General features: G+C 38.6%; 1 protein-coding gene across 1 annotated transcript in view; it reads right to left on the minus strand.

The window, feature by feature from the left end:
- ARHGAP42 (Rho GTPase activating protein 42) overlaps positions 1–26,817 on the minus strand; it is a 530,853-nt gene that overhangs the window by 50,506 nt on the left and 453,530 nt on the right. Inside the window, exons 14-15 of the mRNA XM_053708589.1 lie at positions 16,333–16,417; positions 10,377–10,435 (exon numbers count right to left, since the gene is read on the minus strand). Coding sequence (XP_053564564.1) covers positions 10,377–10,435; positions 16,333–16,417 — 144 coding nt within the window. The remainder of the gene's footprint in view (positions 1–10,376; positions 10,436–16,332; positions 16,418–26,817) is intronic.

A 26,817-nucleotide genomic window follows, 5' to 3' on the forward strand; every position in this document is an offset into this window, starting at 1 on the left:
GGTCACATAATTCCTCAACTGAAAGAGGAGAATTTCATTCTTTCAATGAGGGGTTACACCCTCTTTTAAATTGCATTGGAGCCAAATTAAAGGGACATTAAACACTTTGAGATGGTAATATAAAATGATAAATCGTATATACAAAAACAAATCTGCAATATACTTTCATTATTTTTTTGTCTCTTTTTCCTGTAATTCCATTCTGAAATTCTGAGCTTTTTAGTTCCTTTTAGAAATGGAAGTGCAGAACACTGTTATATTCTATACAGCCATTGGCTGCTCACTCTAGTGACCTATTTATAACTGTATCTAATTGGCCACAGCAGAGAAGGTAACCTAAGTTACAACATGGCAGCTCCCAGTGTTTTATAGACACTAATACTTTACACTTATTTTGTCAATATTCAAGCAACTAATTAAAAACTTTAAAAAATACATCTACATGTTATTCTCAGACTAATCTTTTCTTTGAATGCATCATTTTATCTAGTATTTATTTACGGCTAGATTACGAGTTCTGCGGTAAGAGCTGCTCGGTGCTAACTTGCAAGTTATTGCCACCGCTCACCTCCCTATAGCGCTGCTATTACAGGTTTTCATAAACCCGGCGTTAGCAGGCAATAAGTGAGCGTTGAGCAAAATTGAGCTCCATACCGCACTCCAATACCAGCGCTGCTTTGAGCTGGTTTTATGTGCTAGTGCACGATTTCCCCATAGACATCAATAGGGAGAGCCGTCTGAAAAAAAGCCTAACACCTGCAATAAAGGAGCGTAAAGCTCCGTAATGCAGCCCCATTGATTCCTATGGGGAAAGAAAAGTTATATTTACACCTAACACCCTAACATAAACCCTGAGTCTAAACACCCCTAATCTGCCGCCCCAGACATCACCGACACCTACATTACACTTATTAACCCCTAATCTGCCGCCCCCGACATCGCCGCCACCTACCTACACTTATTAACCCCTAATCTGCCAACCCCAATGTCATCGCTACCTACCTACACTTATTAACCCCTAATCTGCCGACCCCGACATCGCCGACACCTACATTACACGTATTAACCCCTAATCTGCTGCCCCTAACATCTCCGCCACCTACCAACATTTATTAACCCCTAATCTGCCGCCCCCAATGTCGCCGCCGCCTACATTACAGTTATTAACCCCTAATCTGCCGCCCCTGACATCGCTGCCACCTACCTACAAATATTAACCCCTAATCTTTCGCCCCCAACGTCGCCGCCACTATACTAAAGTTATTAAACCCTAACCCTAAGTCTAACCCTAGCCCCCACTAACTTTAATGTAATTAAAATAAATCTAAATAAAACCTACTATATATAACTAAATAATTTCTATTTAAAACTAAATACTTACCTGTAAAATAAACCCTAAGCTAGCTACAATATAACTAATAGTTACATTGTAGCTATATTAGGTTTTATTTTTATTTCACAGCTAAGTTTGTATTTATTTTAATTAGGTAGACTAGTTAGAAAATAGTTATTAACTATTTAATAACTACCTAGCTAAAATAAATACAAAGTTACCTGTAAAATAAAACCTAACCTGACACTAAAACTTAACCTTACACTACAATTAAATCAATTACATTTATTAAATACAATTAAAGGGCCATTATACACTAATTTTTTCTTGCATAAATGTTTTGTAGATGATCTATTTATAAAGCCCATAAAGTTTGTTTTTTTTAAAAAATGTATAGTTTTGCTTATTTTTAAATAACATTGCTCTAATTTTCAGACTCCTAACCAAGCCCCAAAGTTTTATTTGAATACCGTCAGCTACCTTCTCCAGCTTGCTCCTGTTTGTGTAAAGGGTCTTTTCATATGCAAAAGAAAGGGGAGGGGGGAGTGTCTTATTTGCCACTTGCAGTGGGCTTTCCAACTACCTTTTCAACAGAGTTAAACTGAAAGCTTCTAAGTACATTTTTAAACAGTTTTATACTGGATTTTTATATCAGTATCTGTGCATCTTATTCTTTATAGTAGTGTCTATTACATGCAGTTATATGAAAATGAGTGTATACTGTCCCTTTAACTAAATTACAAAAAAACATAATTTATGTAAGAACTTACCTGATAAATTCATTTCTTTCATATTAGCAAGAGTCCATGAGCTAGTGACGTATGGGATATACATTCCTACCAGGAGGGGCAAAGTTTCCCAAACCTCAAAATGCCTATAAATACACCCCTCACCACACCCACAATTCAGTTTAACGAATAGCCAAGAAGTGGGGTGATAAAAAAGTGCGAAAGCATATAAAATAAGGAATTGGAATAATTGTGCTTTATACAAAATCATAACCACCACAAAAAAAGGGCGGGCCTCATGGACTCTTGCTAATATGAAAGAAATGAATTTATCAGGTAAGTTCTTACATAAATTATGTTTTCTTTCATGTAATTAGCAAGAGTCCATGAGCTAGTGACGTATGGGATAATGATTACCCAAGATGTGGATCTTTCCACACAAGAGTCACTAGAGAGGGAGGGATAAAATAAAGACAGCCAATTCCTGCTGAAAATAATCCACACCCAAAATAAAGTTTAATGAAAAACATAAGCAGAAGATTCAAACTGAAACCGCTGCCTGAAGTACTTTTCTACCAAAAACTGCTTCAGAAGAAGAAAATACATCAAAATGGTAGAATTTAGTAAAAGTATGCAAAGAGGACCAAGTTGCTGCTTTGCAAATCTGAACAACCGAAGCTTCATTCCTAAACGCCCAGGAAGTAGAAACTGACCTAGTAGAATGAGCTGTAATCCTCTGAGGCGGAGTTTTACCCGACTCAACATAGGCAAGATGAATTAAAGATTTCAACCAAGATGCCAAAGAAATGGCAGAAGCTTTCTGGCCTTTTCTAGCACCGGAAAAAATAACAAATAGACTAGAAGTCTTTCGGAAAGACTTAGTAGCTTCAACATAATATTTCAAAGCTCTAACAACATCCAAAGAATGCAACGATTTCTCCTTAGAATTCTTAGGATTAGGACATAATGAAGGAACCACAATTTCTCTACTAATGTTGTTGGAATTCACAACTTTAGGTAAAAATTCAAAAGAAGTTCGCAACACCGCCTTATCCTGATGAAAAATCAGAAAAGGAGACTCACAAGAAAGAGCAGATAATTCAGAAACTCTTCTGGCAGAAGAGATGGCCAAAAGAAACAAAACTTTCCAAGAAAGTAATTTAATGTCCAATGAATGCATAGGTTCAAACGGAGGAGCTTGAAGAGCTCCCAGAACCAAATTCAAACTCCAAGGAGGAGAAATTGACTTAATGACAGGTTTTATACGAACCAAAGCTTGTACAAAACAACGAATATCAGGAAGAATAGCAATCTTTCTGTGAAAAAGAACAGAAAGAGCAGAGATTTGACCTTTCAAGGAACTTGCGGACAAACCCTTATCTAAACCATCCTGAAGAAACTGTAATATTCTCGGTATTCTAAAAGAATGCCAAGAAAAATGATGAGAAAGACACCAAGAAATATAAGTCTTCCAGACTCTATAATATATCTCTCTAGATACAGATTTACGAGCCTGTAACATAGTATTAATCACAGAGTCAGAGAAACCTCTTTGACCAAGAATCAAGCGTTCAATCTCCATACCTTTAAATTTAAGGATTTCAGATCCTGATGGAAAAAAGGACCTTGTGACAGAAGGTCTGGTCTTAACGGAAGAGTCCACGGTTGGCAAGAGGCCATCCGGACAAGATCCGCATACCAAAACCTGTGAGGCCATGCCGGAGCTACCAGCAGAACAAACGAGCATTCCTTCAGAATCTTGGAGATTACTCTTGGAAGAAGAACTAGAGGCGGAAAGATATAAGCAGGATGATACTTCCAAGGAAGTGATAATGCATCCACTGCCTCCGCCTGAGGATCCCGGGATCTGGACAGATACCTGGGAAGTTTCTTGTTTAGATGAGACGCCATCAGATCTATTTCTGGAAGTTCCCACATTTGAACAATCTGAAGAAATACCTCTGGGTGAAGAGACCATTCGCTCGGATGCAACGTTTGGCGACTGAGATAATCCGCTTCCCAATTGTCTATACCTGGGATATGAACCGCAGAGATTAGACAGGAGCTGGATTCCGCCCAAACCAAAATTTGAGATACTTCTTTCATAGCCAGAGGACTGTGAGTCCCTCCTTGATGATTGATGTATGCCACAGTTGTGACATTGTCTGTCTGAAAACAAATGAACGATTCTCTCTTCAGAAGAGGCCAAAACTGAAGAGCTCTGAAAATTGCACGGAGTTCCAAAATATTGATCGGTAATCTCACCTCCTGAGATTCCCAAACTCCTTGTGCCGTCAGAGATCCCCACACAGCTCCCCAACCTGTGAGACTTGCATCTGTTGAAATTACAGTCCAGGTCGGAAGCACAAAAGAAGCCCCCTGAATTAAACGATGGTGATCTGTCCACCACGTTAGAGAGTGTCGAACAATCGGTTTTAAAGATATTAATTGAGATATCTTTGTGTAATCCTTGCACCATTGATTCAGCATACAGAGCTGAAGAGGTCGCATGTGAAAACGAGCAAAGGGGATCGCGTCCGATGCAGCAGTCATAAGACCTAGAATTTCCATGCATAAGGCTACCGAAGGGAATGATTGTGACTGAAGGTTTCGACAAGCTGAAATCAATTTTAGACGTCTCTTGTCTGTTAAAGACAGAGTCATGGACACTGAATCTATCTGGAAACCCAGAAAAGTTACCCTTGTCTGAGGAATCAATGAACTTTTTGGTAAATTGATCCTCCAACCATGATCTTGAAGAAACAACACAAGTCGATTCGTATGAGATTCTGCTAAATGTAAAGACTGAGCAAGTACCAAGATATCGTCCAAATAAGGAAATACCACCATACCCTGTTCTCTGATTACAGACAGAAGGGCACCGAGAACCTTTGTAAAAATTCTTGGAGCTGTAGCTAGGCCAAACGGCAGAGCCACAAACTGGTAATGCTTCTCCAGAAAAGAGAATCTCAGGAACTGATAATGATCTGGATGAATCGGAATATGCAGATATGCATCCTGTAAATCTATTGTGGACATATAATGCCCTTGCTGAACAAAAGGCAAGATAGTCCTTACAGTTACCATCTTGAACGTTGGTATCCTTACATAACGATTTAATATTTTTAGATCCAGAACTGGTCTGAAGGAATTCTCCTTCTTTGGTACAATGAAGAGATTTGAATAAAACCCCATCCCCTGTTCCGGAACTGGAACTGGCATAATTACTCCAGCCAACTCTAGATCTGAAACACAATTCAGAAATGCTTGAGCTTTCACTGGATTTACTGGGACACGGGAAAGAAAAAATCTCTTTGCAGGAGGTCTCATCTTGAAACCAATTCTTTACCCTTCTGAAATAATGTTCTGAATCCAAAGATTGTGAACAGAATTGATCCAAATTTCTTTGAAAAAACGTAACCTGCCCCCTACCAGCTGAGCTGGAATGAGGGCCGCACCTTCATGTGGACTTAGAAGCAGGCTTTGCCTTTCTAGCAGGCTTGGATTTATTCCAGACCGGAGATGGTTTCCAAACTGAAACTGCTCCTGAGGATGAAGGATTAGGCTTTTGTTCTTTGTTGAAACGAAAGGAACGAAAACGATTATTAGCCCTGTTTTTACCCTTAGATTTTTTATCCTGTGGTAAAAAAAGTTCCTTTCCCACCAGTAACAGTTGAGATAATAGAATCCAACTGAGAACCAAATAATTTGTTACCCTGGAAAGAAATGGAAAGTAGAGTTGATTTAGAAGCCATATCAGCATTCCAAGTCTTAAGCCATAAAGCTCTTCTAGCTAAAATAGCTAGAGACATAAACCTGACATCAACTCTGATAATATCAAAAATGGCATCACAGATAAAATTATTAGCATGCTGAAGAAGAATAATAATATCATGAGAATCATGATCTGCTACTTGTTGCGCTAAAGTTTCCAACCAAAAAGTTGAAGCTGCAGCAACATCAGCCAATGATATAGCAGGTCTAAGAAGATTACCTGAACACAGATAAGCTTTTCTTAGAAAGGATTCAATTTTCCTATCTAAAGGATCCTTAAACGAAGTACCATCTGACGTAGGAATAGTAGTACGTTTAGCAAGGGTAGACCCAAAATTCTAATCTGTCAGACGGCACAGGATATAATTGCTTAAAACGTTTAGAAGGAGTAAATGAATTACCCAATTTATCCCATTCTTTGGAAATTACTGCAGAAATAGCATTAGGAACAGGAAAAACTTCTGGAATAACCACAGGAGATTTAAATACCTTATCTAAACGTTTAGAATTAGTATCAAGAGGACTAGAATCCTCTATTTCTAAAGCAATTAGTACTTCTTTAAGTAAAGAACGAATAAATTCCATTTTAAATAAATATGAAGATTTATCAGCATCAATCTCTGAGACAGAATCCTCTGAACCAGAAGAGTCATCAGAATCAGAATGATGATGTTCATTTAAAAATTCATCTGTAGGGAGAGAAGTTTTAAAAGATTTTTTACGTTTACTAGAAGGAGAAATAACAGACATAGCCTTCTTATGGATTCAGAAACAAAATCTCTTATGTTATCAGGAACATTCTGCACCTTAGATGTTGAAGGAACTGCAACAGGCAATGGTACTTTACTAAAGGAAATATTATCTGCATTAACAAGTTTGTCATGACAATTAATACAAACAACAGCCGGAGGAATAGCTACCAAAAGTTTACAGCAGATACACTTAGCTTTGGTAGATCCAGCACTAGACAGCGATTTTCCTGTAGTATCTTCTGACTCAGATGCAACGTGAGACATCTTGCAATATGTAAGAGAAAAAACAACATATAAAGCAAAATTGAACAAATTCCTTAAATGACAGTTTCAGGAATGGGAAAAAATGCCAAAGAACAAGCTTCTAGCAACCAGAAGCAATGAAAAAAAGAGACTGAAATAATGTGGAGACAAAAGCGACGCCCATATTTTTTAGCGCCAAATCAGACGCCCACATTATTTGGCGCCTAAATGCTTTTGGCGCCAAAAATGACGCCACATCCGGAACGCCGACATTTTTGGCGCAAAATAACGTCAAGAAAATGACGCAACTTCCGGCGACACGTATGACGCCGGAAACGGAAAAGAATTTTTTGCGCCAAAAAAGTCAGCGCCAAGAATGACGCAATAAAATGAAAAAAGGTAAGGTAAGAAAAAAATGATTAATTCAAGTGCATTATCCCAAATATGAAACTGACTGTCTGAAAAATAAGGAAAGTTGAACATTCTGAGTCAAGGCAAATAAATGTTTGAATACATATATTTAGAACTTTATAAACAAAGTGCCCAACCATAGCTTAGAGTGTCACAGAAAATAAGATTTACTTACCCCAGGACACTCATCTACATGTTTGTAGAAAGCCAAACCAGTACTGAAACGAGAATCAGCAGAGGTAATGGTATATATAAGAGTATATCGTCGATCTGAAAAGGGAGGTAAGAGATTAATCTCTACGACCGATAACAGAGAACCTATGAAATAGACCCCGTAGAAGGAGATCACTGCATTCAAATAGGCAATACTCTCCTCACATCCCTCTGACATTCACTGCACGCTGAGAGGAAAACCGGGCTCCAACTTGCTGCGGAGCGCATATCAACGTAGAATCTAGCACAAACTTACTTCACCACCTCCATCGGAGGCAAAGTTTGTAAAACTGAATTGTGGGTGTGGTGAGGGGTGTATTTATAGGCATTTTGAGGTTTGGGAAACTTTGCCCCTCCTGGTAGGAATGTATATCCCATATGTCACTAGCTCATGGACTCTTGCTAATTACATGAAAGAAAAACAAAACTCTAAATTACACAAAATAAAAAACAAATGATCAAATATTTAAGTTAATTACACCTAATCATATAGCCCTATCAGAATAAAAAAGTCCCCCCAAAATAAAAAAACCCTAGCCTACAATAAACTACCAATGGCCCTTAAAAGGGCCTTTTGCGGGGCATTGCCCCAAAGAAATCAACTCTTTTACCTATAAAAAAATATATACAAACAACCCCCCAACAGTAAAACCCACCATCCACACAACCAAACCCCCCAAAAAAATCTAAATAAACCTAAGCTCCCCATTGCCCTGAAAAGGGCAGTTGGATGGGCATTGCCCTTAAAAGGGCATTTAACTCTTTTTCCGCCCAAACCCTAAGCTAAAAATAAAACCCAACCAATAAACCCTTTAAAAACCTAACACTAACCCCCGAAGATCCACTTACAGTTTTTGAAGACCCGACAATCAGCCAATAGGATTGAGCTTGCATTCTATTGGCTGTTCCAATCAGCCAATAGAATGCGAGCTCAATCCTATTGGCTGATTGGATCAGCCAATAGGATTGAAGCTCAATCCTATTGGCTGATTGGATCAGCCAATAGGATTTTTTCACCTTTAATTCCGATTGGCTGCTAGAATTCTATCAGCCAATCGGAATTCAAGGGACACTATCTTGCATGACATCACTTGAAAGAACCTTCATTCGAGAAGAGACGTCGGAAGAAGAGGATGCTCCGCGCCGGATGGATGAAGATAGAAGATGCCGTCTGGATGAAGACTTCTGCCGGCTTGGATGAAGACTTCGGCCCGCTTGGATGAAGACTTCGGCCGGCTTCGCTGAGGACTTCTGCCGCTTCGTTGAGGATAGATGTCGGGTCTTCAAAAACTGTAAGTGGATCTTCGGGGGTTAGTGGCAGTGTTCCCTCTAAGGCCAGTTTTGTGTGCGGCCCAGCAGTGAAAGAGTTAATTAGGTAACCACACCCTGTAATTAGCAAACACTGCACAATGCAGATGGCAAGGTATGGTTCTCTTGTTAACTGTTTGACTGCTGGGCTGCACACAAAACTGTCCTTAGAGGGAACACTAGTTAGTGTTATTTTTTTTTTTTAAGGGTTTATTGGGTGGGTTTTATTTTTAGGTTAGGGTTTGGGCGGAAAAAGAGCTAAATGCCCTTTTAAGGGCAATGCCCATCCAAATGCCCTTTTCAGGGCAATGGGGAGCTTAGGTTTTTTTAGATAGGATTTTATTTGGGGTGTTTGGTTGTGTGGGTGGTTAGTTTTACTTTTGGGGGGGTGTTTGTATTTTTTTTTACAGGTAAAAGAGCTGATTTCTTTGGGGCAATGCCCCGCAAAAGACCCTTTTAAGGGCCATTGGTAGTTTATTGTAGGCTAGGTTTTTTTTAAATTTTTTTATAATCTAGCCGTTAGTGTTTAATGTCCCTTTAAGTTGTTGTTTTTTTAATGGATTATCACCAGGATTAGAACATTTAGTTCCCAACCATTTTAGTAGCAAAATTATTTATTCATATAAAAAAGCTGGGAGCCATAAATTAAATTCTAGAAGTGGGTCTGGTTTCAGGGCCTGGTCAAGCTTTGGATTAAAGTTTTGTGCTGTGCATTGTTCACACTTTATAAAACATAAGTAGGTGGTATAAACTATTCTAAACCAAGAGACATATTTATTTTGTTATATTGCTATACACCACTGTCATTAAAAATGTATAACATTAAGAAAAAAAATCCTAATCACTTACAGCTCTTACAAGTCTCTGCTGTACACATGCTATGCCCATTTACACTCAGCCTATAACATGCAGGGAAGCTTACTTAAAAGGGCAGTAAAGTCATAATTAGACATTCATGATTTAGACAGAGCATGCAATTTTAAACAACTTTCCAATTTACTTATATTATTTAATTTGCTTCCTTCTCTTGTTATCCTTTGCCGAAATGTTTATCTAGGTAACTCAGGAGCAGCAAATAACCTATGCTCTAGCTGCCGATTGGTGGCTGCATATATATACTGAATTGCCATTGGTTCATCCATGTGTCCAGTTAGAAACCAGAAGTGCATTGCTGCTCCTTCAACAAATGATACCAAGAGAATGAAGCAAATTTGATAATAGAAGTAAACTGGAAAGTTGTTTAAAATTATATGTTCTTCCTAAATCATAAACGAATGTTGGGTTTCATGTCCCTTTAAGGCTTAAATACACGGCACACATGAGGATGAACTTATATGGTCTTTTTGATTTGTTATGCAGTGCATATTTGGTGCAAAGCTATACACATATTAAAGACATATGAAACCCACATTTTCTCTTTCATGATTCAGACAGAGCAATTTTGAACAACGTTCTAATTTACTTCTATAATCACATTTTCTTCGTTCTGTTAGTATCTATTGTTGAAAAGCATGGACATTTCTGGAGCACTATATGGCAGCAGTTTTGCAAGAATTTTATTACACATATTAAGATAGTAGATTAAGATTAAGTTAGTAGAGGGGCTATACTCACTGACTGCAAGTATAAAATCCTTGTGTAGCTTGTATGTCATCAGGGGCTCCGAAAGACATCTGGGGGGGAAAAAAACAAAATGTTAATCCCTTGTATAGAGATGTCTTAATATGTTTGCTGCTTCTAACTGTATCTTATGATCCGTATAATCCTGTTTTTTAACTACAGTAATTCAGAATGAAGTAAACTCTTTCCGATCTCTAAGCCATTGAAGAAAACAAATGTAAATTTATCTCTTAAAAAGATATACAAAGCCAAGGACGACCTCCGACACCTGCAGCCATAAAATATTAATAATTCACACCATTCTGGAAAAAAAAAACTTGCTAAATTACAACTATTTATGTAAAATATTTCCTACAACCCACCTGGTTTTCCATTACTCTAGTGATCACAAAGCAATAACACACCGCCAAAACCAGTCCTAATGGTTGTATAGAGTAGGGCCCTTATCCAAGTATGTCCCTTTAATGTATTACACGTTTGTTTTTATAACTACATCACTTTATTACTTAAAGGGACAACTTAAACATGTCATTTTTGCATTACTGCCCCTAGCTTCCACTGCAAATTGGTTAAATATATAGGGAGAATCTTACTTGGGAAAAGCAAGCACTGCAGCTCAGAAGCAGAACACAGCCAGTGAGCCAATCAGGAGCAGCAGTCACACAACTGTCAACCACTGATCGTGTCCTTCTTGGAAGCTGAAATGATTGTAGTCCCAGAGTGGGATTTTACCTATATATTTAAAGGGACAGTAAACCTAGGAAGTTTTTATTAAATATTAAAAAATGTTATATGTACATTATCTATGCTGTTCATGTTTCACATTTGTGGGCTGGACCTCTAACTCTAAACACAACAGGCAAGCAGGTGCGACATAGATGACAGACTGTGGAACATAAAGGGCCAGATTGCAAGAGGCGTGCTTTCACCGCGAGAAGTAAGCTTTTAACGCTTGTGGGTTAGCGTTCGTCTTACAAGTTGAAATTAAACTGCTTGTGCACGAGTGAAAGCCGACATGCGCTAACTTCAGGACTTAGAATATTATTATTATACTGCGCTAACTTCTTCTCCTCATAGACTTCAATGGAGAGCGCAAACTGGGGAGAAAAAAAAACTACTACTTATCGCTCACATGTTAACCAGGCAGGACTTAAACCTAAATTCCAATGTTCTTCACATGGAAGAAATTTGTTTTTTTAAATATATATTTCTGTATATATCTGATGTATTTTTTGTAAACATGAATATATATATATATATATATAGGTATATACAGATACATATAGGAATATATATTTAAAAATACATAGAACATTTTCACCTATGTGAAAACCATTGGAATGTAAAATATTTACAGTACATACACAGTAAAACACATTATTAAATATTAAAATGATTCTTCTTGTTTTCTGGTATTTGAGTGTAAAGAGCTCTAAAAGTATATATACATATGCAAACTAATCAGCTAAAACATTAAAACCACCTGCCTAATATCGGGTAGATCCCCCTTATGTTGCCTAAACAGCTCTGATGCGTCAAGGCATGGGCCCCAAGTTATCAAGGTCTGTCGGACCTCACAAGAGCTGCTGGTGCAACCCCGCCGCCAGCAGGGGGGTGTCAATCAACCCGATCGTACTCGATCGGGTTGATTTCCGGCGATGTCTGTCCGCCTGCTCAGAGCCGCTGCTTCATAACTGCTGTTTCTGACGAGTCTGAAGACTCGCCAGAAACAGGGGCCATCAAGCTCCATTCGGAGCTTGTTAAATAGAGGCCATGGACTCCACAAGACATTAGCAGCAGATTGTTTAAGTCCTGCAAGATGCAAAGTGGGGCCTCCATGGATCAGATTTGTTGTTCCAGCACATCCTACAGATGCTAAATTGGATTCAGATCTGGGAAATTTGCTCTTTGCCATGTCCCTCAAACCATTCCTGAACAATTTTTGCACTGTGGCAGGGTGCATTATCCTGCTGAAAGAGGCCACTGCCATCACGTAACACCATTGTCATGAAGGGGTGTATGTGGTCTGCAACAATCTCTGGGTAGGTTGTACGTGTCAAAGTAACATTCACATGAATGCTAGGGTCCAAAGTTTCCCAGCAGAACATTGCCCAGAGAATAACTGCCTCTGCGGGCCTTCCTTCTTCCCATAGTGCATCCTGCTGCTATCTCATCCCCAGGTAAACGATGCACCCAGCCATCCACCTGATCTAAACAAAAAAAACGTGATTCATTAGACCAGGCAACCTTCTTCCATTGCTCCATGGTCCAGTTCTGTCACTTAGGTCCCCATTGAAGGTGCTTTCAGCAGTGGACAGGGGTTATTATGGGCACTCTGGCCCATCTGTGGCTATGCAGCCCCATGCACAGTGAATTGCTATGCACTGTGTGTTCCGACACCTTTCTATCATGGCCAGCATTCATTATTTCAGCAATTTCAGCTACAGTAGCTCTTCTGTGTGAGCAGACAAGACAGGTTAGCCTTCGCTCCCCACATGCATCAATGTGCCTTGGGTGCCCCTGACCCAGATGCTGGTTCACAAGTTGTCCTTCCTTGCACCACTTTTGGTAGGTACTAACCAATACATACCAAAACACCCCATAAGACCCCATAAGTCACTCAGATCTTTTCACTTCACCATTTTTCCTGCTTCCAACACATGAAATTCAAGAACTGGCTGTTCCGTTGCTGCCTATATGCTGACCTAGTCATTAGTGAAAGCAAGAACTCCTAATCATTTCGTATTTTGGGTTTAATTTGTTAAAGCATGTAATTTTAAGTCTATCATCAACTCTACATTAAAGTGTGCGTTTAACCCCCACAAAAGGGGTTAAACACAAAGTACAAATGCCGCTCGGGACCAGCAGCGTTAGTTTCATATCTCAATCATGCAGCTAGCGCTGCTAATTGTATCATCGTAGGGCTCTAATTCGTTAGAGCATGTGATTTTAAGACTAAGCACTGCTGGTACCAAGCGGCACTTCTACACAAAGTAGTGTAGGGTCGATAGTCTTAAACACACACACGTCATTTTTCTATTATTATGGCCCCTTAAGTACTTACCAATCCATCTCAGAGGCTTTCCAGATCTTATTTATGTTTTTTTTTCTACACCCCCATAGTTGCCTGTTTTTCTGATACACTGTTGCTACCTACCAAAACATTTTTACGCCATACATAAAATATTTAAATGGAAATATTTCTTCCCAATGTTACTGTCTCTTAACATGGTTTTTTTTTGTCTAATGTGGTGCACCTTATCTCTAAACAATTCATCGCTACAGCATTTTTTTTATTTGAACTGGTAATTTCATGCTGACAACTAAGAACTGTGATATTGCTCCTAGTAAGATATAAGCTCTTACTTTATAAGATTATTTAAAATATAACAAATGATAAAACTGCTGATAACCTGCTTTGTGTTGTCAGGAGGCAGCTGGTCATTACATTGATCTTTTAGTCCAAAATGATTTTACTCCATTAATGACAGTAAAATCTGCAAAAATCAGACGGTAGAACAGGTCTGTGCAGGTAATTGCTTTAATGTTGGTGTAATCACATTGCCCTGGTTGAACTTGGATGAAGAACATAGTTTGAATGGCATTTCATTTTCCTCAGACACCATTTCTTTCACTGCATAAAATTAAATACAAAAATTGTAATCTAAATGCAAGCATGGGTTTTGTCTATAAAAAAGGGATATTTTTGGAACTTTCATACATAGATAATAAAAAAAATTGTTTTAGCATAAAATAAAGTAGTTTTGCTTGCTTTTTTATTTTGCAACATAAACATTTAAACTTTTAATGGCTGAATTTTTAACACCACACTTTTTTTCTTAACACAGTTCCATTTAAACAGCCAATCAGAGGCTGCATTGCCTGAGGGGTGCTATCCTGTGCCCTGTTAATGTGGCTTTTTATTGGCTGCACTAAAAGTAGTGCAATTAAAATAACCAGTCTGAGTGAGTAGTAGACTCAATTGAGGTAAATTTGCATATTTATTTACCAAGGTAAAATGCTCATTTTTTATTTATGTTAAAATGAAAACCATTAAAATTAACTTTTTCTCAAACTTTTGGTTTTTCAAAACCCAAAAATTATTTACACACAACTACTGCAGTCATAAGACAAATGGTTGTAAAAGCTTGTTGTAAAAAAAGGTTGTAAAAGGATTCCCTTTGTTCAGACATGGCAGACATGCATGGCTTTTTGGTAATTAGAAGGCTGCTAGTTTGCAGTTGCATAGCACACTTCTGAAATTCCCGGCAGTGAAGCGGTTAATCAGGTAGCTTGTAAGGTTAATTTTAGCTGTAGTGTAGAGTTTAACCTCCCACCCCCTGATCCCTCCCAAACAACTCCCCCCCCCCCCCTCCACTGTAGACCACCATCTTAGGTACTAGCAGAGAGTCTGCCAATATGCAGTTTAGGCCTTTTTGTTTTTTTAAATATATTTATCAACTTCCCTGATCCCCTCCCCAACAGCTATCTTACCCTCCCTAGCCCAGGCTGCCAGTAACAAATTATGATTTTTTTTAAATTGTATATTTTTTAATTTTATATATTTTTCTGTAGTGTAAAGGTCCCCCTCACAAGCTACCCCTCCAAGCGATTACTTTTTTTTCTATTGTGTAGCGTTCCCTCACCCCCCAGCCCATATTTTTCAGTAGCGTAGGGCCCTCTCCCTTCATAACTTTTATGTAGTGTAGGGAGCCCTTCCCCTCCATTCCCCCAACCTCCATTGGGCTGCCCACCAACCTCCCTCCTTCCCCCCCACCCAGCACCAATAGTGGATCATCACACAGTGTCATTCTCTGTAATGATCGGTGATCTGGCTTCATATGGCAAGTTCCTCTCCCCCTCCTTTGTCATCCCCTTGAATCCCATTAGCATTAAGCCTACAAGCCGAGCTGTTTAGAAGATCACATTCATGAGAGGTGATTTATAGCGCTTTACGCATCCGTCTCCTATAAATGCTACCTTTGCATATTATACCTTTGTTTATACTGCTGCGGAATCTATTGGCACTCTACAAATAACTGATAATAATAATACCACAATAATAATAATTACCATATGCAGGCAGATGCCTTCTGCCCCAAGCTGCAGTCTCTGCTGTCTAAGCTGACAGCGGGGACAGCAACATGCGCTTCTGTGTTAAACGTAGGTACTGTCGCAATAGGTTTAATAGTTGCCATTTAAAGAAACTCAACATTTAATCCTGATAAATTAAATAATTTATTTAATTAATGAGAATAAAACAACATTGTAATGTACATTCATTATCTTTCTTTGCTGTAAAATAGCTCTGTAATCTGTGCTGTAAATTGCCTTAGCTGGCTAAAGACTAAATAGTGATTGCTTAGAGCTGTGTGAAAACTCATACCCAGCTAGCCCTTAATAAGACATTTAACCTTTTTTCATCTATAGCTTTTTTCTTGTCATCAAGCGAGTCAGGAGAAGCTGTACCGCCACCAACTTCCCTTAAGATGTTCTGATAAGGGGACGGTAAAGTAAAAATTAATCTTTCATGATTCAGACAGAACATGTAATTTTAATCAACTTTCCAATTAACTTCCATTATCAAATTTGCTTTGTTCACTTAATACCCTTTATTGAAGAGCATACCTAGGTAGGCTCAGGCGAAGCAATGTACTGCGGGAAGCTAGGTGGTGATTGGTGGCTCTTGTCTGCTGCTCCTGAGCCTGATCTTCAAAACAGGATACCAAGAGAATGAAGCAAATTTGATAATATAAGTAAATTGGAAAGTTGTTTAAAATAGCATGATTTGTCTGATTCATTAAAGTTTTTAAGTTTGATATAAAATATATAATTTTTACAATCTGTTAACATTTCAGCTTCAGCTCACAGTAACTATATTTTTTTGTTAATTTCTAGCAAACGAGGGTGTGAGTGTTAGCAAGTCAGTACTGTAAAACACTGTGTTTACCTGAGGTAGTTTTTTAGTGCACTGGTTATTGTTTTATTATCCCACATTTCTAAATCGATATCCATATCAGGAGGTGCCTTGGGAGCTGGAAATCACAAGAAATACTTAGTTTAATAGAAAACATAAAGCCTACAAATGCTAAATGACATTCTACAGATGTGCAAACACCATACACCTATTTATTATTACGCTGAGATTACTTGGGTGTGTTCACAATTGCTGTACACTATTTATAATTCAATATCAGAAAATTACTTTATAAAAGCAGAATGGCTGCAAAATTCAATCTTGCTAGTTTGCACACAAGTTAAGCAAAAAGATCTAGAAAGGGAAGGGTCAAGAAGATTCTTACAAGCAGAATGACTCCTCTTAAAGGGACACTGAATCCAATTGTTTTTCTTTCATGATTCAGATAGAGCATGCAATTTTAAGCAACTTTCTAATTTACTTCTTTTATCAATTTTTCTTCGTTCTCTTGCTATCTTTATTTGAAAAAGAAGGCATCTATGCTAAGGAGACAGCAAATTGTTGGTTCAGAACCATGGACAGCACTTGTTTATTGGTGCTGTCCAATCAGCAAGGACAACCCAGATTGTTCACCAAAAATGGGCCGGCATCTAAACTTGCATTCTTGCTTTTCAAATAAACATACCAAGAGAATGAAGAGAATTTGATAATAGGAGTAAATTAGAAAGTTGCTTAAAGGGACACTCAAGTTAAATTAAATTTTCATGATTCAGATACAGCATGTAATTTTAAATAACTTTCCAATTTACTTCCATTAAAAAAATGTGCACAGTCTTTAATATTTACATTTTTTGAGTCACCAGCTCCTACTGAGCATGTGCAAGAATTCACTGACTATACGTATATGCATTTGTGATTGGCTGATTGCTATCACATGGTACAAGGGGAGTGGAAATAACATAATTTATGTAAGAACTTACCTGATAAATTCATTTCTTTCATATTAGCAAGAGTCCATGAGCTAGTGACATATGGGATATACATTCCTACCAGGAGGGGCAAAGTTTCCCAAACCTCAAAATGCCTATAAATACACCCCTCACCACACCCACAAATCAGTTTAACGCATAGCCAAGAAGTGGGGTGATAAGAAAAAAGTGTGAAAGCATAAAAAATAAGGAATTGGAATAATTGTGCTTTACACAAAAAAATCATAACCACCACAAAAAGGGTGGGCCTCATGGACTCTTGCTAATATGAAAGAAATGAATTTATCAGGTAAGTTCTTACATAAATTATGTTTTCTTTCATGTAATTAGCAAGAGTCCATGAGCTAGTGACGTATGGGATAATGACTACCCAAGATGTGGATCATCCACGCAAGAGTCACTAGAGAGGGAGGGATAGAATAAAGACAGCCAATTCCGCTGAAAATAATCCACACCCAAAATAAAGTTTAAATATTATAATGAAAAAAACTGAAATTATAAGCAGAAGAATCAAACTGAAACAGCTGCCTGAAGTACTTTTCTACCAAAAACTGCTTCAGAAGAAGAAAACACATCAAAATGGTAGAATTTAGTAAAAGTATTCAAAGAAGACCAAGTTGCTGCTTTGCAAATCTGATCGACCGAAGCTTCATTCCTAAACGCCCAGGAAGTAGAAACTGACCTAGTAGAATTAGCTGTAATCCTTTGAGACGGAGTTTTACCCGACTCGACATAGGCATGATGAATTAAAGATTTTAACCAAGATGCCAAAGAAATGGCAGAGGCCTTCTGACCTTTCCTAGAACCGGAAAAGATAACAAATAGACTAGAAGTCTTTCGGAAATTCTTAGTAGCTTCAACATAATATTTCAAAGCTCTAACTACATCCAAAGAATGCAATGATTTCTCCTTAGAATTCTTAGGATTAGGACATAATGAAGGAACCACAATTTCTCTACTAATGTTGTTAGAATTCACAACCTTAGGTAAAAATTTGAAAGAAGTTCGCAACACCGCCTTATCCTGATGAAAAATCAGAAAAGGAGACTCACAAGAAAGAGCAGATAATTCAGAAACTCTTCTAGCAGAAGAGATGGCCAAAAGAAACAAAACTTTCCAAGAAAGTAATTTAATGTCCAATGAATGCATAGGTTCAAACGGAGGAGCTTGAAGAGCCCCCAGAACCAAATTCAAACTCCAAGGAGGAGAAATTGACTTAATGACAGGTTTTATACGAACCAAAGCTTGTACAAAACAATGAATATCAGGAAGATTTAGCAATCTTTCTGTGAAAAAGAACAGAAAGAGCAGAGATTTGTCCTTTCAAGGAACTTGCAGACAAACCTTTATCCAAACCATCCTGAAGAAACTGTAAAATTCTCGGAATTCTAAAAGAATGCCAGGAAAAATGATGAGAAAGACACCAAGAAATGTAAGTCTTCCAGACTCTATAATATATCTTCCTAGATACAGATTTACGAGCCTGTAACATAGTATTAATCACAGAGTCAGAGAAACCTCTTTGACTAAGAATCAAGCGTTCAATCTCCATACCTTTAAATTTAAGGATTTGAGATCCTGATGGAAAAAAGGACCTTGCAACAGAAGGTCTGGTCTTAACGGAAGAGTCCACGGTTGGCAAGAGGCCATCCGGACAAGATCCGCATACCAAAACCTGTGAGGCCATGCTGGAGCCACAAGCAGAACAAACGAGCATTCCTTCAGAATCTTGGAGATTACTCTTGGAAGAAGAACTAGAGGCGGAAAGATATAGGCAGGATGATACTTCCAAGGAAGTGACAATGCATCCACTGCTTCCGCTTGAGGATCCCTGGATCTGGACAGATACCTGGGAAGTTTCTTGTTTAGATGAGAAGCCATCAGATCTATTTCTGGAAGTCCCCACATTTGAACAATCTGAAGAAATACCTCTGGGTGAAGAGACCATTCGCCCAGATGTAACGTTTGGCGACTGAGATAATCCGCTTCCCAATTGTCTATACCTGGGATATGAACCGCAGAAACTAGACAGGAGCTGGATTCCGCCCATACCAGTATCCAAGATACTTCTTTCATAGCCAGAGGACTGTGAGTCCCTCCTTGATGATTGATGTATGCCACAGTTGTGACATTGTCTGTCTGAAAACAAATGAACGATTCTCTCTTTAGAAGAGGCCATGACTGAAGAGCTCTGAAAATTGCACGGAGTTCCAAAATATTGATTGGTAATCTCACCTCCTGAGATTCCCAAACCCCTTGTGCTGTCAGAGACCCCCAAACAGCTCCCCAACCTGTCAGACTTGCATCTGTTGAAATTACAGTCCAGGTCGGAAGAACAAAAGAAGCCCCCTGAACTAAACGATGGTGATCTGTCCACCACGTCAGAGAGTGTCGTACAATCGGTTTTAAAGATATTACTTGAGATATCTTTGTGTAATCCCTGCACCACTGGTTCAGCATACAGAGCTGAAGAGGTCGCATGTGAAAACGAGCAAAGGGGATCGCGTCCGATGCAGCAGTCATAAGACCTAGAATTTCCATGCATAAGGCTACCGAATGATTGTGATTGAAGGTTTCGACAAGCTGTAAACAATTTTAGACGTCTCTTGTCTGTCAGAGACAGAGTCATGGACGCTGAATCTATCTGGAAACCTAAAAAGGTTACCCTTGCAGATATGCATCCTGTAAATCTATTGTGGACATATAATGCCCTTGCTGAACAAAAGGCAGGATAGTCCTTATAGTTACCATTTTGAATGTTGGTATCCTTACATAACGATTCAATATTTTTAGATCCAGAACTGGTCTGAAGGAATTCTCCTTCTTTGGTACAATGAAGAGATTTGAATAAAACCCCAGCTCCTGTTCCAGAACTGGAACTGGCATAATTACTCCAGCCAACTCTAGATCTGAAACACATTTCAGAAATGCTTGAGCCTTCGCTGGATTTACTGGGACACGGGAAAGAAAAAATCTCTTTGCAGGAGGCCTTATCTTGAAGCCAATTCTATACCCTTCTGAAACAATGTTTTGAATCCAAAGATTGTGAATTGAATTGATCCAAATTTCTTTGAAAAATCGTAATCTGCCCCCTACCAGCTGGGCTGGAATGAGGGCCGCACCTTCATGTGGACTTGGGAGCTGGCTTTGGTTTTCTAAAAGGCTTGGATTTATTCCAGACTGGAGATGGTTTCCAAACTGATACCGCTCCTGTGGGTGAAGGATCAGGCTTTTGTTCCTTATTGTGACGAAAGGAACGAAAACGATTATTAGATCTAAATTTACCTTTAGATTTTTTATCCTGTGGTAAAAAAGTTCCTTTCCCTCCAGTAACAGTTGAGATAATAGAATCCAACTGAGAACCAAATAATTTATTACCCTGGAAAGAAAGGGAAAGCAAAGTTGACTTAGAAGACATATCAGCATTCCAAGTTTTAAGCCATAAAGCTCTTCTAGCTAAAATAGCTAGAGACATATACCTGACATCAACCCTAATGATATCAAAGATAGCATCACAATTAAAATTATTAGCATGTTGAAGAAGATTAACAATGCTATGAGAATTATGATCTGTTACTTGTTGCGCTAAAGCTTCTAACCAAAAAGTTGAAGCTGCAGCAACATCCGCTAAAGATATAGCAGGTCTAAGAAGATTACCTGAACATAAGTAAGCTTTTCTTAGAAAGGATTCAATCTTCCTATCTAAAGGATCCTTAAAGGAAGTACTATCTGCCGTAGGAATAGTAGTACGTTTAGCAAGAGTAGAGACAGCCCCATCAACTTTAGGGATTTTGTCCCAAAATTCTAATCTGTCAGATGGCACAGGATATAATTGCTTAAAACGTTTAGAAGGAGTAAATGAATTACCCAAATTATTCCATTCCCTGGAGATTACTTCAGAAATAGCATCAGGGACAGAAAAAACTTCTGGAATAACTACAGGAGATTTAAAAACCTTATTTAAACGTTTAGATTTAGTATCAAGAGGACCAGAATCCTCTATTTCTAATGCAATTAAGACTTCTTTAAGTAAAGAACGAATAAATTCCATTTTGAATAAATATGAAGATTTATCAGCATCAACCTCTGAGACAGAATCCTCTGAACCAGAGGAACCATTATCAGAATCAGAATGATGATGTTCATTTAAAAATTCATCTGAAAAATGAGAAGTTTTAAAAGACCTTTTACGTTTACTAGAAGGAGGAATAACAGACATAGCCTTCTTAATCGATTTAGAAACAAAATCTCTTATGTTAACAGGACACTAGTATTAGATGTTGATGGAACAGCAACAGGTAATGTAACATTACTAAAGGAAATATCTGCATTAACAAGTTTGTCATGACATTCATTTCAAACAACAGCTGGAGGAATAGATACCACAAGTTTACAGCAGATACACTTAACTTTGGTAGATCCAGCACCAGGCAGCGTTTTTCCAGAAGTATCTTCTGACTCAGTGTCAATCTGGGACATCTTTCAATATGTAATAGAAAAAACAACATATAAAGCAAAATTGATCGAATTCCTTAAATGACAGTTTCAGGAATGGGAAAAAATGCCAGTGAACAAGCTTCTAGCAACCAGAAGCAATAAATAATGAGACTTAAATAATGTGGAGACAATAGTGACGCCCATATTTTTTAGCGCCAAAAAAGACGCCCACATTATTTGGCGCCTAAATGCTTTTGGCGCCAAAAATGACGCCGTATCTGGAACGCCGACACTTTTGGCGCAAAAAAACGTAAAAAAATTACGCAACTTCCAGCAGCACGTATGACGCCGGAAACAGAAAAAAAAATTTTGCGCCAAAAAAGTCTGCGCCAAAAATGACGCAATAAAATGAAGCATTTTCAGCCCCCGCGAGCCTAACAGCCCACAGGAAAAAAAAGTCACATTTTAAGGTAAGAAAAAAATTGATTTATTCATATGCATTATCCCAAATATGAAACTGACTTTGTGAAATAAGGAACGTTGAACATCCTGAGTCAAGGCAAATAAATGTTTGAATACATATATTTAGAACTTTATATAAAAGTGCCCAACCATAGCTTAGAGTGTCACAGAAAATAAGACTTCCTTACCCCAGGACACTCATCTACATGTAGTAGAAAGCCAAACCAGTACTGAAACGAGAATCAGTAGAGGTAATGGTATATATGAGTATAACGCCGATCTGAAAAGGGAGGTAAGAGATGAATCTCTACGACCGATAAAAGAGAACCTATGAAATAGACCCCGTAGAAGGAGATCATTGAATTCAAATAGGCAATACTCTCCTCACATCCCTCTGACATTCACTGCACGCTGAGAGGAAAACCGGGCTCCAACCTGCTGCGGAGCGCATATCAACGTAGAATCTAGCACAAACTTACTTCACCACCTCCATAGGAGGCAAAGTTTGTAAAACTGATTTGTGGGTGTGGTGAGTGATGTATTTATAGGCATTTTGAGTTTTGGGAAACTTTGCCCCTCCTGGTAGGAATGTATATCCCATACGTCACTAGCTCATGGACTCTTGCTAATTACATGAAAGAAATACATAACTTTGAAATTTGTTATAAAAAAATCTACTACTCATTTGAAGTTCAGACTAAGTGCTATTGCATTGTCTTGTTATCTTGCATTTGTTGATTCTGCATATCTAATGTGTTGACTGGTCCTTTAAAATTGCATGCGCTATCTGAATCACGAAAGAAAAAATTTGGGTTCAGTGTCCCTTTAAAGGAACATATTACTTACATTTGTCTATCAATTAACTTATTGACGCAGTTAAATGTGCTAAATAATGATTACACAAAAAGTTAAAAGGGCATGAAACAATTTTTTCTTTCATAATCAAATAGAGCATACAGTTTTAAACAACTTTCCAATTTACTTATATTATCAAATCTTTATTTTCTTGTTATCCTTTGCTGAAGAGCATCAATGCACTACTGGGAGCTAGCTTGCATAAGTGCACTGTTGCTTCAGAGCTTAACTACATATGCTTTTCAACAAAGGATACCAAGGTAACAAAGCAAAGTTGTTTAAAATTGCATGAGCTATCTGACTCATACAAGTTTACTTTTTACTTTACTGTCCTTTTAGGAAAAAGCTGTTTAAGTTTAAAGTGAAACTTACAGGAAGTGCATACTTTGCACACATGAAACTCAGAGATAAAAGGTTAGAATATTTAAAACACTTTTATTAATTTTAAATTATTCTTTTATATGGAACAGAGAAAAGGTTTTGGATATGTATAAGCCCACATAGAAAGTCTAAAGGGATGGGCTTGACACAGGAACAGGGAATTTAGTATAGAAGTGATAGGAGGCAGATCTGGGATTTGTCAGTGAGGGGTCACATGGGAGACAGATGCAGTGCCATATTGGTTTAGAACAAGCAACATGCCACTAAACCCGCTGGTATCCCAACCTGTGCAGACAGTAATTTGTTGTTGTTTTATTTTTTTGTGGATTTGCTGCACATTTTATATTTTCTTTCACTGTATCTCATTTTCTAAATGTATAAATACATAAATAATATGATAAAAATACAGATAATATATTTTTGTAATTATTATTGGTAGGATCTAGTACTAGAAAGAACAACACATAAGAGGTGTGTGAGAGGTGCATAAGATAAACGAAGAGACCCTAAAGACAAAACTAAACTTTAAAGGGATACTAAACCCACATTTTTTTCTTTCGTGATTCAGATAGAGCATGCGATTTTAACCAACTTTCTAATTTACTCCTATTATCAATTTTTCTTCGTTCTCTTGCTATCTTTACTTGAAAAAGCAGGAATGTAAGCTTAAGAGTCGGCCCATTTTTGGTTTAGCATCTGAGTAGCACTTCCTGATTAGTGGCTAAATGTAGCAAACCAATTAGCAACTCTACCCAGGTGCTGAACCAAAAATGGGTTGGCTCCTTACCTTAAATAAAAAAAGAGAAGCGCTAAACCTGGGAATGAACAATAGCATAATAGCTTGTTCTGTGGCTAGTTACCACCCAAGAAGCAGCCTCTTTTTGCTCAACATGTACCTTTCATAGAGAAGAACTTTCCTGAAGCATATCAGTCTGATCCTGACTTCACAGTACAGTCCAGCCCCGAAATACCAGGCAATCCCTCTCTGAACGAGAGAAACAGCAAAACCCCAGACATACATTTCGGCCTATTGTGGGCCTCGTCAGGGAGGTGCAGCCATAACCCTCTAGGTACACTGAGCACGGGTCCACGTTTGGATTCCCGCATCACACTTAGGGAGACTTCCCCAAGTGTCATAATTTGTATAAATAAAAAGAGAGAAGCGCTCAACCTGGGAACAAACAATAGCATAATAGCTTGTTCTGTGGCTAGTTACCACCCAAGAAGCAGCCTCTTTTTGCTCAAGATGTGCCTTTCACAGAGAAGAACTTTCCAGAAGCATATCAGTCTGATCCTGACTTCACAGTACAGTCCAGCCCCGAAATACCAGGCAATCCCTCTCTGAACGAGAGAAACAGCAAAACCCCAGACGTACATTTCGGCCTATTGTGGGCCTCGTCAAGGAGGTGCAGCCATAACCCTCTAGGCACACTGAGTAACGGGTACACGTCTGGATTCCCACATCACACTTAGGGAGACTTCCCCAAGTGTCATAATTTGTATAAATAAAAAGAGAGAAGCGCTCAACCTGGGAACGAACAATAGCATAATAGTTTGTTCTGTGGCTAGTTACCACCCAAGAAGCAGCCTCTTTTTGCTCAAGATGTGCCTTTCACAGAGAAGAACTTTCCTGAAGCATATCAGTCTGATCCTGACTTCACAGTACAGTCCAGCCCCGAAATACCAGGCAATCCCTCTCTGAACGAGAGAAACATCAAAACCCCAGACGTACATTTCGGCCTATTGTGGGCCTCGTCAGGGAGGTGCAGCCATAACCCTCTAGGCACACTGAACAACGGGTCCACGGCTGGATTCCCACATCACACTTAGGGAGACTTCCCCAAGTGTCATAATTTGTATAAATAAAAAGAGAGAAGCGCTCAACCTGGGAACGAACAATAGCATAATAGCTTGTTCTGTGGCCTCTTTTTGCTCAAGATGTGCCTTTCATAGAGAAGAACTTTCCTGAAGCATATCAGTCTGATCCTGACTTCACAGTACAGTCCAGCCCCGAAATACCAGGCAATCCCTCTCTGAACGAGGGAAACAGCAAAACCCCAGATGTACGTTTCGGCCTATCGTGGGCCTCGTCAGTGAGGTGCAGTCATAACCCTCTAGGCACACTGAGCAACGGGTCCACGTCTGGATTCCCGCATCACACTTAGGGAGACTTCCCCAAGTGTCATAATTTGTATAAATAAAAAGAGAGAAGCGCTTAACCTGGGCTCCTTACCTTACATTCCAGCATTTTCAAATAAAGACATCAAGGAAACGAAGAAAATTTGATAATAGGACAAAATTAGAAAGGTCCTTAAAATTGCATGCTCTATCTGAATCATGAAAGAAAAAATGTGGGTTTAGTATCCCTTTAAGGTAGAGGTATCAAGCTCAATGTATCGGGGGTCTGGTCATGTTCTCTTCTCCTATGGGGGCTGCTTGAACTAAGTAAGTGCTCCGGAACTGGACATACTAAGTACTGGAAGTGACATATACCCAAGTAGTAGTGCATGGTTGCGAGTTGTAGAACACAGTAGACATACACAGTTGCATACCGCCAAACATTTATAGCTGAGAATGAGGAACACAGGAGGTTAATAGGAGCCCGTCACCATTTTTTTTTTTTTAGTAGAGCAGTATTGAAGGGGAATATGGGCGGGATTATGGGTGTTTCTGGGTGTTCTGTGGGTAGGGCTAAGGCAGATTCTGTAAAAAGGGACATATGGCTGTCTCAGAGGGACAGAGTTCAGGATTAGGGACTGTCCCTCTAAAATAGGGACAGCTGGGAGTGTCTGCAGTTGTCTATATATATCTTGTTAGTGCCAAGTGAAGTGATCATTCTGGAACTGTATAACAATGTAAAAAGTGACATTTATCCAAGCAGAGCATGGTGGGAGTTATTAAACACTTGTCTTTTTATTTATCTTATGAGTGCCTATATAGAACATCAACTAGTTACACCTCTTACAACTCTAAATAAAAAACTGACAGCCCAAATTAATGGTTTACCTATTAAACAAGGGAGGGCCAGATAAAACTACCCTGAGGGCTGCATATGGCCCTGGGGCCGATACTTTGAGACCACTACTTTAAGGATGCAATTTTAAGAAATATTCCAGTTCACTTCCATTATAAAATTGTGCACTGTTTTCTTATATAGGCATTATTGCTGAGCTCACATTATACATGTACAGTATATGAGTCTGTGATTGGCTGATTGCCGTCACATCATATAGGGGGCAGGGAAATTAAAGGAGACTTGAAATTTGTTAGAAAAAAATCTACTGTTCATTTAATATTCAGAGTAAGTGTTATTGCATTGTCTTTTTATTTTTGTTGGCTATGCAATTCTACTGTTTTTAAGGAGGGAGACACCAGAGGAGCAAAAACGCGGAGA

Source organism: Bombina bombina, chromosome 3 (assembly GCF_027579735.1).
Source record: "Bombina bombina isolate aBomBom1 chromosome 3, aBomBom1.pri, whole genome shotgun sequence".
Taxonomy (NCBI): Eukaryota; Metazoa; Chordata; class Amphibia; order Anura; family Bombinatoridae; genus Bombina; species Bombina bombina.